General features: G+C 44.7%; 2 protein-coding genes across 2 annotated transcripts; one reads left to right on the top strand and one right to left on the bottom strand.

Annotated features, from left to right (window-relative positions):
- Positions 1-1,098: 1,098 nt before the first annotated feature.
- On the bottom strand, positions 1,099-2,125 carry LOC127325811 (uncharacterized). Its single transcript, XM_051352625.2, has one exon. The coding sequence runs from the start codon at positions 2,101-2,103 to the stop codon at positions 1,327-1,329; it is 777 nt and encodes a 258-aa protein (XP_051208585.1). The 5' UTR covers positions 2,104-2,125; the 3' UTR covers positions 1,099-1,326.
- A 4,437-nt stretch (positions 2,126-6,562) lies between these two features.
- Positions 6,563-10,056, top strand: LOC127325793 (pre-mRNA cleavage factor Im 25 kDa subunit 2). The gene is made up of 7 exons (XM_051352614.2): positions 6,563-6,823; positions 7,599-7,644; positions 7,800-7,893; positions 7,978-8,051; positions 8,778-8,864; positions 8,952-9,062; positions 9,570-10,056. The coding sequence occupies exons 1-7, from the start codon at positions 6,693-6,695 to the stop codon at positions 9,639-9,641; spliced, it is 615 nt and encodes a 204-aa protein (XP_051208574.1). The 5' UTR covers positions 6,563-6,692; the 3' UTR covers positions 9,642-10,056.
- The last annotated feature ends 1,542 nt before the right edge of the window (positions 10,057-11,598 follow it).

Below are 11,598 nucleotides of genomic sequence, written 5' to 3'. Positions count from 1 at the left end.
GGGATGAAGGTCACGACTAGGTAGGTCAAGGGCGCATGCATAGCCGAGCTGGGACGGGTTGGAGCTCGGCGGACGACGGCGACGCTCGTGCTGCAGATCGACAGCGGCGCTCGTGCTGCAGATCCCCGGCCTCCCCTGACGCCCTATCGCCTCCACGCCGCCGCCCTCAACACCGCGCCCGCCCCTTGCCGGAGCCGGAGCTCGCCGCGACGCGCCCGCCCCTGCCCAAGCCGGAGCTCGCCGCAGCCGGTCACGGCCGCCCCGCTTGAGCCCGGCCGCGCCCGCCCCCTTGCCAACTTCGCCGGTGACGGCCCTGCCCGGACTCCTATCTGTGCGGACTTGCCAGCGTCGCCGACGGTGCCTAGCTCCCGTGGATAGACAAGGAGTCTGGAGGGAGAAGAAACTGATAGTGGGCCCCACGATAACTTACAAAAAAACCCAAAATTTTGCAACCCTTCATCGATGGCCTCCGTTGACCCTTTTTGACTGCCACGTCAGCCTGACAGTGGGGCCTAGATGTCAGTTTCGTCATTAGACCAGCTTTAGACAAGGATCAGTGCTTTTTGTTACTTGTTAGCGCTAGAGTGGTGGTTTTTTAAAACATTTTCGAATAGTGGTGGCTTTTTGAAACATCTGCCTGATATGTGGTGGTTTTTTGTAATTTTCTCCAGAAGCACGGGAGGCTAGGGATTTCAGAATTCCGTTTCAGTGTTCTCTCCTTCGTCGCCTCACCTGAGGACTTTACGGGAGTATTTATCCTTTCCCTATTACAGCGATGCACCACCATAGTGGGCTGAACACGTCCATTAGATCAAGTCAGATGTATGGTACATATTTGTTTGTACCATCTCCTTCATCCAGGAATTCGACATTGGTGCATGTAACATTGACACTTGCACAGGAGAAGTGTATAGCTAGCTGACATTAAATTTTTGTTTTCTTGAAACGGAGGCAAAAGCTTTGCCTCATCTATTAATTAAGAAGTTGTTTAGTTTTTAGGAGAAAACCGAACGAAAACCTACAACAATTAATAAGTTATAATCCACCATGTGAATCACAGCTCAATCGGGATAATAAAGCATCACACATCGCAGAGAATAGCAGACACGAAATAATCACCACATTTAGACATCCACAATGAAAATTTGTAGATAAGCAAACACGCTTGGTCTACAGCAGCTGCAATCCCCCATTGGTATTCAGGTCAGCATGTATATATGCAAGATATCTGTAGGGAAGTTTTATTAAAAGTACTACGAAAATGATGCTCACATGTGAGCTACACTGAACCGAGAAGATGCATTAAAACAATCTAGTGACAAATTATTAACCTCCTGTCACGACTTTGTTGTTCCCATATACAACATGGTTGCTCCCAGATACAATATTGTTGTTCCCATATACGGAATTGTTTCTCCCAGATACCGTATTGTGGTTCCCGGATACGGTACTGTGGCTTCCAGATACGATCTGGTGGTTCCCGGATACGGTATTTTGGGTTCCAGATACAGTATTGTGGTCCCCGGATACGGCATTCTTGTTGTCAGTCACGACATGGTGATTCCCAGATACGACATGGTAGCTTCCACTTATGAAGTTGTCACCCCCAAATACGACGGTGTTGTGGCTCCCGGACACGACGTTGTTGTTCCCGGATATGACAGTGTTATCGTTCCCAGAAACAACATTGTTGCTCCCGGATCTGACAGTATTGTTGATCCCAGTTATTGTATTGTGGTCTTCGTCGAGTGTTCCTTGGCTAGGCTTCACATGTAATGGCATGTGAGTGAACGCCTTACCCAGTGAACGGCCAGCGGCGGTGAGCCCTTTGAGCAATATCTGGAAGCTCGTGACGCGGCTGCTTGCGCCGTCGCAACCCACACCTTCCCAGCCGCAGCACGAGGCGCCGGACAAGGCGGCGTGGAGGAGGACGCCCCCGCCTCTGAGGTTGCCGGCGAAGTCCCGCAGGGCGCGGAGGTCATCAGGGTGGCATGACGCGGGGCTCGCCGCCGGCAAGAGGATTGCCAAGAAGAGCAGCAGCTGCCAGAATTTCGCCATGGATTGAGCTAGCTGCGGTATGCTATATATCCTAACACAAACCATCAAGAAACCTTGATTGGAATCCAAGCAAGTGTCGTTGTTGGCAAAAACTGCTTGGGTGGTGCATCCTAACTTATAGCTAGTGTGGTCCAGTGCTAGTCGGTGGCCACAATTCAAACTTGGTTGTTGTTGTTGCTGTATGTGGACTGAAATTGGTGGGTGGCAGGTACTCGAGCTAGTTAGCTGGCAACTCCGCCACCTCCTCAATTCAAACTTCTTCCAGCCAAGTCCATTATTTGCTTGTCGGCCGATAGCGAGCTACAACTGAGTAATAATTTATGTTGTTGTTGGGATAGGGTCGAGAAAAAAGACACGGCAGATAGAAATTTGATGACATTTTGTTTTGAAAAGTAAGCATTTAAATCCTTGCGTATGGACGACCGAACTGGCATGCCATAGGACAGGTGATTATTGAGGCGACTCTAAACCCATCTAGGGTTCTCCCCTCCCCTTGCTGGCGACGTTGGCGGTCTCCATCCCATCTCCGGTGGCCTTAGGGTATTGGATGTGTGGGGGAACACGACCCCTCGCCGTCTGAGGGTTTTCTATTTTCCTAGTGTCTTCTTCGAGATAGTGAAGCGGTGGTTGCATCTTGAAGTCAGAATAAGATCTACCCCGGCCTATCCTCGTTCCGTTAGTGCGTCTAGCACTGGGGAGGGCACGTGGATTCGTGTGCCCAATAGATTTTTCGAGATCTAGTAGGTTTGTATGGTTTCTGGTCAGTCTCTTCTTATCTACAGTTGTCATAATTAGCGATGGTTGCTCCTCTGGTGGTGTGCTGGTCCTTTAAGGCCTCATGGCGACTTTCCGTCTGTCGACTACAACAAGCTCTACTACAACAAGCTTTGTATGGCTCCAGTGATGGAGGGGCAAGGACGACGGCATGCCTTCGCTCGCGCTAGTGTTTGTAGTCGTCACTAGGTGGTCCAAATACCTAATTGTACTACTGGTGATGACTGTTAAAAGATCGGCAAAAAATTTGCAAAAAAAGAAAGAAATTTTATTTAATCTTGGATTTAAAACACACTCAAAGAACACATCATAAAAAATGATTCTCCCACAGTTACATATTATTTATTACCGACTGTACTAAATCAGCAACTGCTAATGTGGAACTGGGGAAGTAATCAACTGTTCTATAAAGGGACGTCTCATTGTCATTGCTATTACTGACTAATGCGGTTGCACATCCTTCCTTCATTATCTCCTTCACCACCGGGTAGAATTAGTCATGTGATTTTTTCGATAAAGGGAATATATTAATTAGTCATGTGATATCAACAAGAAAACTCCTCCAAGTTGTATGATTATATTTTTCATGTTAAATCAACAAAAAATACTGTTAGATGATTCACTTACCTAGCTAGTTTCCCAATGTGCTGAAAGTTGTTTTGTTGCTTGATTTTTTGGACGCAAAGAAAACATTTGTTTTTACGGGCGATATTTCTTGAGGGGGGCTGGCCATGGTTTTTTAACCCACCCTTTCATTCACTTAAGACCCAAAGCGGAAAAGGTTTGCACCTATTGATGGAAGAGGCGAATCTATGGCTTCAGAATCTCGCTTAATTGAATCTCCTGCTCCGAGTAGAATTTCCAGGCGTTCTGTAAATGAACCCCTTCAAAAAAGGCTTATTGCTATCGATTCGATGCATTTTTTCTAGTCTTGTATCCTAGTGGGTTATGTCCTTCCATTCCCGAAGTAGCCGCCCATGGTAGTCTAAGGGCATATAAAATATAATGATTGTGCCATCATTGTAACATGCGCGTCTGGACACGACGCCACAAATCATATCTTGGAGACGAAGGAGATGAGCTGCTGCGAGAGACAATGGCTATGTCCAGTGCCAGGATAAGGAACCAGCCGGTGGGGGTAGATTCCAGTCCTTGCCACTGCGGTCGATAGGAAAAATGGAGTTTTTGCTAAGAGCAAATGGTCGGAGGTGACCAAATCGAGGAGGTGAGAATGAGCTTTGTCGCAAAACCCAGAAAATTTTGAGGTCTCCTCGGATAAGCTCCCACACACGCTATTTCTGCTTCTCACACCGATTCGAAGGTTCCTGAAACTTCTATTAGCAGCAGGAAGGGCACAACACACAGATATCGACCGACCATCCAATTAGCCGTTTATTTCATCTAGAGTGTTGCCCTAGTAAACAGACAGATGTCATGGGATGGCTTAAGATGGGGTTGATGTACGCCGATGGATCTAGATGAGGGTGGACGGAAGAAAGAATAGACAGACACGAATACAAGGGTTTACCCAGGTTCAGGGCCCTCGTGAGGAGGTAAAACCCCTACTCCTGCTTGTCTGAGCTGCATAGATGAATCGAGGTGGAAACCTCACAACAATGACGCACCTCGCGCTGTTCGCTAGTGGTAGACGATGAGATACATAGAGAATGAGAGAGAGGTCCCTCCCATGCAAGGGAACCCTGCCTTCCCTTATATATATACTGTGTGTGGGGTGTCGGGGGGGGGGGGGGGTTTAAAGGGGATACCCTAGCATGGGCCAAAGGCCCAATCTAAGGACAGAAAGTGTACACCTACTCCCGCCCCTGCCTTCATGATGATATTCTTCTGTACTGCTTCGTGATTGTAGCGACATGACCTGATCGTGGACTTTGGGGGCAGGCACATGACCGTTGGTCCTATGTCGGACCCCTATACTGATTCCACCAAGGTATGTCGGGTCTTCATCCTTCGACCAACCAACTTTGCATGACCTGGTATATCTTGATACTACCGGCTGAAAGTATGCTGGTTCCCTTTAAGCCTGTATGGTTATACCGGTATTCTGGCTTCGCTAAGCTGGTTGATCTTTAATCTGGTCAACACCATCTTTACCAGCAAAACATGATTATCCGGCTTACCCAAGTAAGCCGGTATTTAGGCACTTAACTTGGCAATTTGGCCGTACCCTTAGCCTACCAGGGGTCATCCCCCCGACATAGAGGGGGCCTCTATGGGGCATGGAGCTCACCAATCACACCCTAGTTGCAGGATGTCGTCGAAAAAAAAAAGTTTTCTAAAGTCAGGGAAGCTTTTTTTGTTTTTAGGCACTAGCATAAATGTCTGTGCGTTACATCAAGAATAAAATCTAGGAGTCCGTTTTGGACACCAGAGTCTGACTCTGGCTTTTCATGCTACCATCAAGAATTTTGCCGTGTTCCCGGCCTCATTGAGTTATTGGGTATATATCTGTGGTCTTGATGAAGCATGGATGGTCACGAAAAACCAAATCTGAACTGGGGTGTAGATGCTCCTGGTTTAATAAAAAAATCAAAACAAATAGTAAAATAATTTTAAAAAATCTAATATTTTTGGACAATGAACATGAACAAGTGTTCTAACTGCACACCAAAAATTTCCGAGAAAAGACATCTATAGTGGTTTGTGCAAAAAAGCTAAAATACGGTGCTGTTTAGAACGTCTAGATTTGTTTCTTACATCACTTCAATTTGTCTTTTTTGCACAGATCAGTACGTAAGTCTTTTTCTGGAGATTTTTGGTGTAAAGTTAGAACAAGTGTTCATGTTCATTTTCCAAAAAATTCAGATTTTTTAAATTTTTTTTGCTATTTGTTTCGAATTTTTTATTAAATCAAGAGCATCTACACCTGGGTTCAGAAATGCCTTGTCCGGGATGGTCATCACTACTCATCCTTGACATTGTAGAAGGGCATGCTCTTCCTCTCATCTTCGAGCTCCCTCCAATGTGACTTTGGTGTTGTTGGCCTTGTGCAGCTTGTCCATCTCGCCACCGGCATCAACACCTACCTTGAACTTTGACTTTACAAAGTCAACCATTTCGTCCAAGATGATCTTTTGTCGCTCGGCCACCATTGTTAGATATGAACTATTACTGATCCTTTTTTATATGTGCTCGCGGCAATCTGCACTATATTTTTTTTGTCTACACCTGATTGGCCCAAGCTAGACACGCTTTTTTAGGGTTGAAATAGGCTGTAATCTATTATTTCCACTTCTCACACCAATAGGTATGATCCCACGGAAACATCCGATTCAACGGTTCCTAAACTACTACTCTCTCCGTCCCAAAATATAAGATGTCTAAGGACTGGTCAAAAGTCAAACTTTACTAACTTGACCAAATATTTAGAAAAATATATTTACATCTACGATATCGACTGACCATCCAATTCAGCATTTAATTCATCTAGGGCCTCTATGGGACATGGAACGCACCAATCACACCCTAGTTGAAACGACGTTGGATGTCGTCGAAAAAACAAACAATTTAACTTTTTTTTTTGAAATAATTTAACTTTTTATTAAAAGCTTTTAGGGGTTATATTAGCTTTTTATTTCTTTTTTATAAGTTTTCAGCTGAGCAAGCACATCAGTCATCAATGGCCCAATGGGCCTCGAGTCTACATGGACCAGGAGTATGAAGCCCGTGTCTGTTCCTTCTTCCGTCGGCAACTCTCAGTCATCAAACCGGCCTGACACGAGCGAAAGCCCACCACTAGCCTCGCCTCCGCCGCCGCCGCCGCCACCACCACCTCCGGCGACCACCGGATCCCCAAGAAGGAGGAGCGAGAGCCCGGCGTACCGTCGTCGTCGTCGTCGGAGATGGTGAGCGCCTCGTCGTCGTCGTCGGTGGTGAACGTGTACCCACTCGCCAACTACACGTTCGGCACCAAGGAGCCCAAGATGGAGAAGGACACCTCCGTCGCCGACCGCCTCGCCCGCATGAAGGTCAAGTAAGTCGTCCCCGCCTCACACCAGCCTCCCTGATCCGGGCCCTCGGTGTCCTTCTCTCACCGGGAACCCTAAACCTGAGAGCTCAGATCATTCCGCGTTTTTTAAGGGGTTGAAGATCTTGGAAGTTAGTCCCGAATTCATGACCAGAGCTGTTTTTCGGAGAGTAATAGGGAACATTGTTGCGAGCACAGATGAACAGTTGCACATTTTAGTCGAATTTATGAATGGTACTGCCATTAAGATTTAGCGCAGATTTAGGTTCTGGTGGGAATTGCTTCATGAAAACCTAGTTCTGAATACATGTTTTTTTTTTCTTGTTTATTGGCTTTATATTGAGGGTTGTATGCTGGCGCTGGCTTGAAATGAAATGCATGAGCAATCTAGTTTATTAGGTCGACTATTCCATCTTGTTAGTATTACTTTATGTATGGAGCTCCTTCACTAGATGTGTGTAGCAGGCAAACTACGATACTTATTGTGCCTGGCAGATCCGTCTTTTTTCCTAAGCAGGTAACTAGTAATTATGGTGTGTTGTATAACTAGTAGTTTTACATGATAATTTGTTGGTAGACTGGCCTGGAATGTCAAATCCATATGTGTCAAAGGAAAGTAGATATGGAAGCTTTGATGTTTCTTCTGTTGACTGCAATATAGATGTGCATTGTGCTTTGCCTTTTAGGTATCCTGTGAACAGTTTGTCTCCTTCGCTAGACATGTTTCTCAACCTTGTTCTGTCAAATTGATCGACTTACTAATTACTTTGTCAAATGGCAGCTACATGAAAGAAGGAATGAGGACAAGCGTTGAAGCAATCCTGTTGGTATGTTTCTGTTCTTCTATCTCATAATCATGTTCGTATGCATTTTTATGCTTCGAAACATCTAATTGCTGGCAACTTCATGCAATAGCAATTGGTCAGTGGGCTTCGTGATCTGGCAAACAAACTGAAATATTTACTCATGTTATCCTATGCAGGTGCAAGAGCACAATCACCCCCACATTCTGCTGCTGCAAATTGGGAATACATTTTGCAAACTCCCTGGTGGACGGTTGAAGCCTGGAGAAAATGGTCGTTTTTGTTGCTCCACTTTTCTATCATGTTCCTTGTACATGAAACTATCATGTGTTTGCTTACGTATCTGGGATTCTACAGAAATCGAGGGCCTGAAAAGAAAGCTGTCCAGCAAACTTGCAGTGAATTCTCCTACTTTTCCACCTAACTGGCAGGTAAGGCATTCGAGAGAAGCTCAGTTTTTTTGTTGATGGTGTATGGTCAGAGTGTATTAACTAGTTTTGCTGGAACTGGTCACTTTGTACCTTGTTAAATCATAGTTAATACTTCTGTACAGGAGAGTATCTGCACCTGGAAGAAATAAACGACTAAACTGCTATTTCAGCTTTCATCAACCCACCTACTAACCATGGTTTTTTTTTTTTTTTTGTTTTTGTTTTCTGAAAGTGATCCACTAACCATGGCTATAATAGTTATATCTTATTTAAGGCATGTCATGAACATTATATATTGCTCCATATGTACTATATTGCAACTGTACATAAATGGAAAAGTGGCATTGGTGCTGACTGATAACTGCAGATATCATGTTCTCAGTTTTCAAGATTTAGAGCATGAACTGCCTACTGTCTCACTAATGCGCCAATATAATTTTCTGTGTCCACATGTTTATATACAACAATATTCACAATGGACATCTGTAGGTAGTTATGTCGCACTGCAGTGTACTCTTTCTACACAGTCTTTGCTATGTACTTACCGAAGTATGAAATGCTTGGAATCAGTGTGAACTTGCCTATCTAGCTGCTGCTTACAGTAATCCTGGGTTTCGTTTCTGTTACCACATGCTTACAATGTTATGAGGTGTTTTTACTCTTAGATATTGCGTAACGAGAACTGTACCCATTTGGATAAAGATCTAATATGTTTACCACTTCAAGGTTGGTGAGTGTGTTGCTGTCTGGTGGAGGCCAAACTTTGAGACTGTGATGTATCCTTACTGCCCTCCGCATATAGCCAAGCCCAAGGTACATTGTTGCTTTAAGGGGTTTCTGTTACCCCCTATTATTGGGAGTTGGGATTAGATAATGGAAATGACCAATGTGGTTGAACAGGAGTGCAAGAAGCTTTTCATTGTTCACCTGACTGAAAAGGAGTATTTCGCTGTTCCAAGGAACCTGAAGCTACTTGCTGTTCCACTGTTTGAGCTCTATGACAATGTTCAGGTAAGTGGCAGTGCCCCCCACTCTGAAAGTTAGCTTTGCATGATGTTTTAAAACATTGTACCCAAGTGTGTTGATGTATATGGCTAATAAAAAGCCCAGGGACATAGATTTTTTTCTTAACAATATGTGTCCCATAAATCAGTTTTGTTTTGCTGCACATAAAAGAATGGGAGTTGATATCTGTGAGAAAGTATTTGTCTCTTCTAGCTATGAAACTTTTTTTTGCGGGGTAGCTATGAAACTTCTTTGATCTGGGTTTCTTTGGTGCCATTGGATGTGGCTTGGTTTCCAGGCCATAGGTATATATGGCAGTTGGAACCTGCAGTTTTTTTTAAACCAAATTCAAACCGAACCCTTTCAAGTAAAGCCTATAAACTCCGTACCGAGTTAGCTAATTCTCACATGGCTATATTTCCCTGTGCAGCTTTAATCTATCATGCTTTTATGTTGCTGTCTTAAATGTGTGAACGGAAACCTGAAATTTGCTTTCTATGTATGTGGATGCAGCGGTACGGGCCTGTCATTTCCACCATCCCGCAGCAGCTGTCCAAGTTCCAGTTCAACATGGTGAGCTCGTAAGGGTCATGGGACGGCAACACATCAAGATGGACATTTGACACCAAACTGGCTAATCAACTTAGCATGACTTGTTTATTCAGTGACCAAGTTTTCATGAATTATGCACAAGCTTAGTAGGCATGCACTCCGACTGTCTTTTATTTGGCGGTTTCTGTTATTGCTAGATAATTTCTCGTTGTTCTGCTGCACTGATTTGTTTGTGTATTTACCAATGTGTGTTTCTACTATTTGCGTGGTCTGCTGTAGCAACTCTTTAGGCCCCTTTTTTTTTGTTAGAAAAATTCGCAGCCAACCGTCGGTGTAGAAGTTGGCATTCAGAACTTCATTGTCTTCATGTCTTGACAGAGCTGTGCAGTTCGGCTTTTGACTGTTTCGATGGTAATTACATCCAGTGGTGAATCTTGTTTTTAGAGAAGTTACATGTGATGTTTGACAGTTGTGGCATGGTCGATGCTTCTGGTTTTTGGTACTGATTTGTTTCACGTATGTGGTGGCATCATCGTGCTGGTGTTGTTCCCGTTTCTCCCTCTCATGGTAATGGCAGTTTGAACAGAACAAAGCAATGTTGCATGTCTACCTTGTCAGACCATTCCCCGGTTGTATCGGCTCAGTTGCAACGAACAATTGTGCGTTCTGCTTTGTATAGGACCAGGCCAGCTGTGGGTGATACCATTATTGTGTGTGTGGACGGACTCAGGAGCATTTGCTTGTTCAGATATAGTTATGGCAGCACCAAACTTCAATTGTCCATTCTTGCCCTTTCCGAGTAGATTTTTGTTTATTTCTGAAGGAAGCTTAACGACTAGATGAGCTTCACATGATCGAGTGTATTACGGAGTATGTCGCAGCAGCCAATCTCTTACTTGGCACTCACGAGTTTATGTTCAGACCAGTGCAAGAGAAGAACTGAACAAAAAGGTGGCTGGGAGTCTGTGAGAATCATTTGTTGGTTTCTCGTATGATTTATTTTGTGTGAGCACCTCCGCATCATATTAAGAAGAATGGCGAGTTAACCCAAAATTGTTAGTCCAAGGACTCAAACTTGGCTCGGATGGGTGGAAATGTGTCCCCATGTCGTTGCTGAACTCTGAAATTCTGAAATTTCTGAAGATTGATACAGCAGTGAAACAGAGGACGATGGAGATTTTGGTCCAACGAAAACCTTGCACGCCACAATCCGGTTCTGACTTTTTTTTTTCTTCTTGTCATTCAGCACAGGTTACAACTGAACTAGCTGACCTACAATCTAACTCTGTAAGTGATTCCCCCACGGCATCGCGCAGCACACCACAAATTAAAGCTCTAACTGAAAACTACTCCCTCACGAGTTAATTAAAAGAGATCGGAGGGAGTAGCTAACTATTTGAATAACTGGTCACTCTCTAGTGCATGCGCCGTAGCTAACTGAAGAAGATCGGGAGTGATGTTGTAAGCAGTGCGTTTGGCTTTAGAGGGTGAAATGGTAGCTTAAAGTATCCGACGAATTTAGTTTCACTTGCTAGCCTACATACGTGTGGCATGGCACCCAACTGAACAGATATGTATGGGATGGAGCAACCGAGCAGGAGCAGTACCAAAAATGTACACACGCATCAGCAGGACTTCGGCATTTCTCCAAGCTATCTGACTCTATGGTGCATCATCTGAACTCCAATTATTTCTCTCTGGGCGACGCGAGATCCACACAGAGAACAGGATTCACCGTATGCAGCCATTTTTTCGCCAAATGCATTTCAAATGTAGGTAGACAGAAAGGGTCGCCACAGTTATGGTTTGGACAAATTCCCCCACGGTGTCTGGACATCCAAAATGTTCCACTACCGGTCTTTTACAGAAAGCCAGCTACAGCAGATAAACAACCAACTGTCAAGCACCTCCAATCCCAACTTACCGGCTCCCCCAGCGCTCCTGTTATCCGAAGTCCTGGACTCCTGGAGATCCCTTGTTAAGAAGCATC

The sequence above is a fragment of the Lolium perenne genome, chromosome 3, assembly GCF_019359855.2.
Source record: "Lolium perenne isolate Kyuss_39 chromosome 3, Kyuss_2.0, whole genome shotgun sequence".
NCBI lineage: Eukaryota > Viridiplantae > Streptophyta > Magnoliopsida > Poales > Poaceae > Lolium > Lolium perenne.
This window is presented reverse-complemented; position numbering and strand designations above follow the sequence as displayed.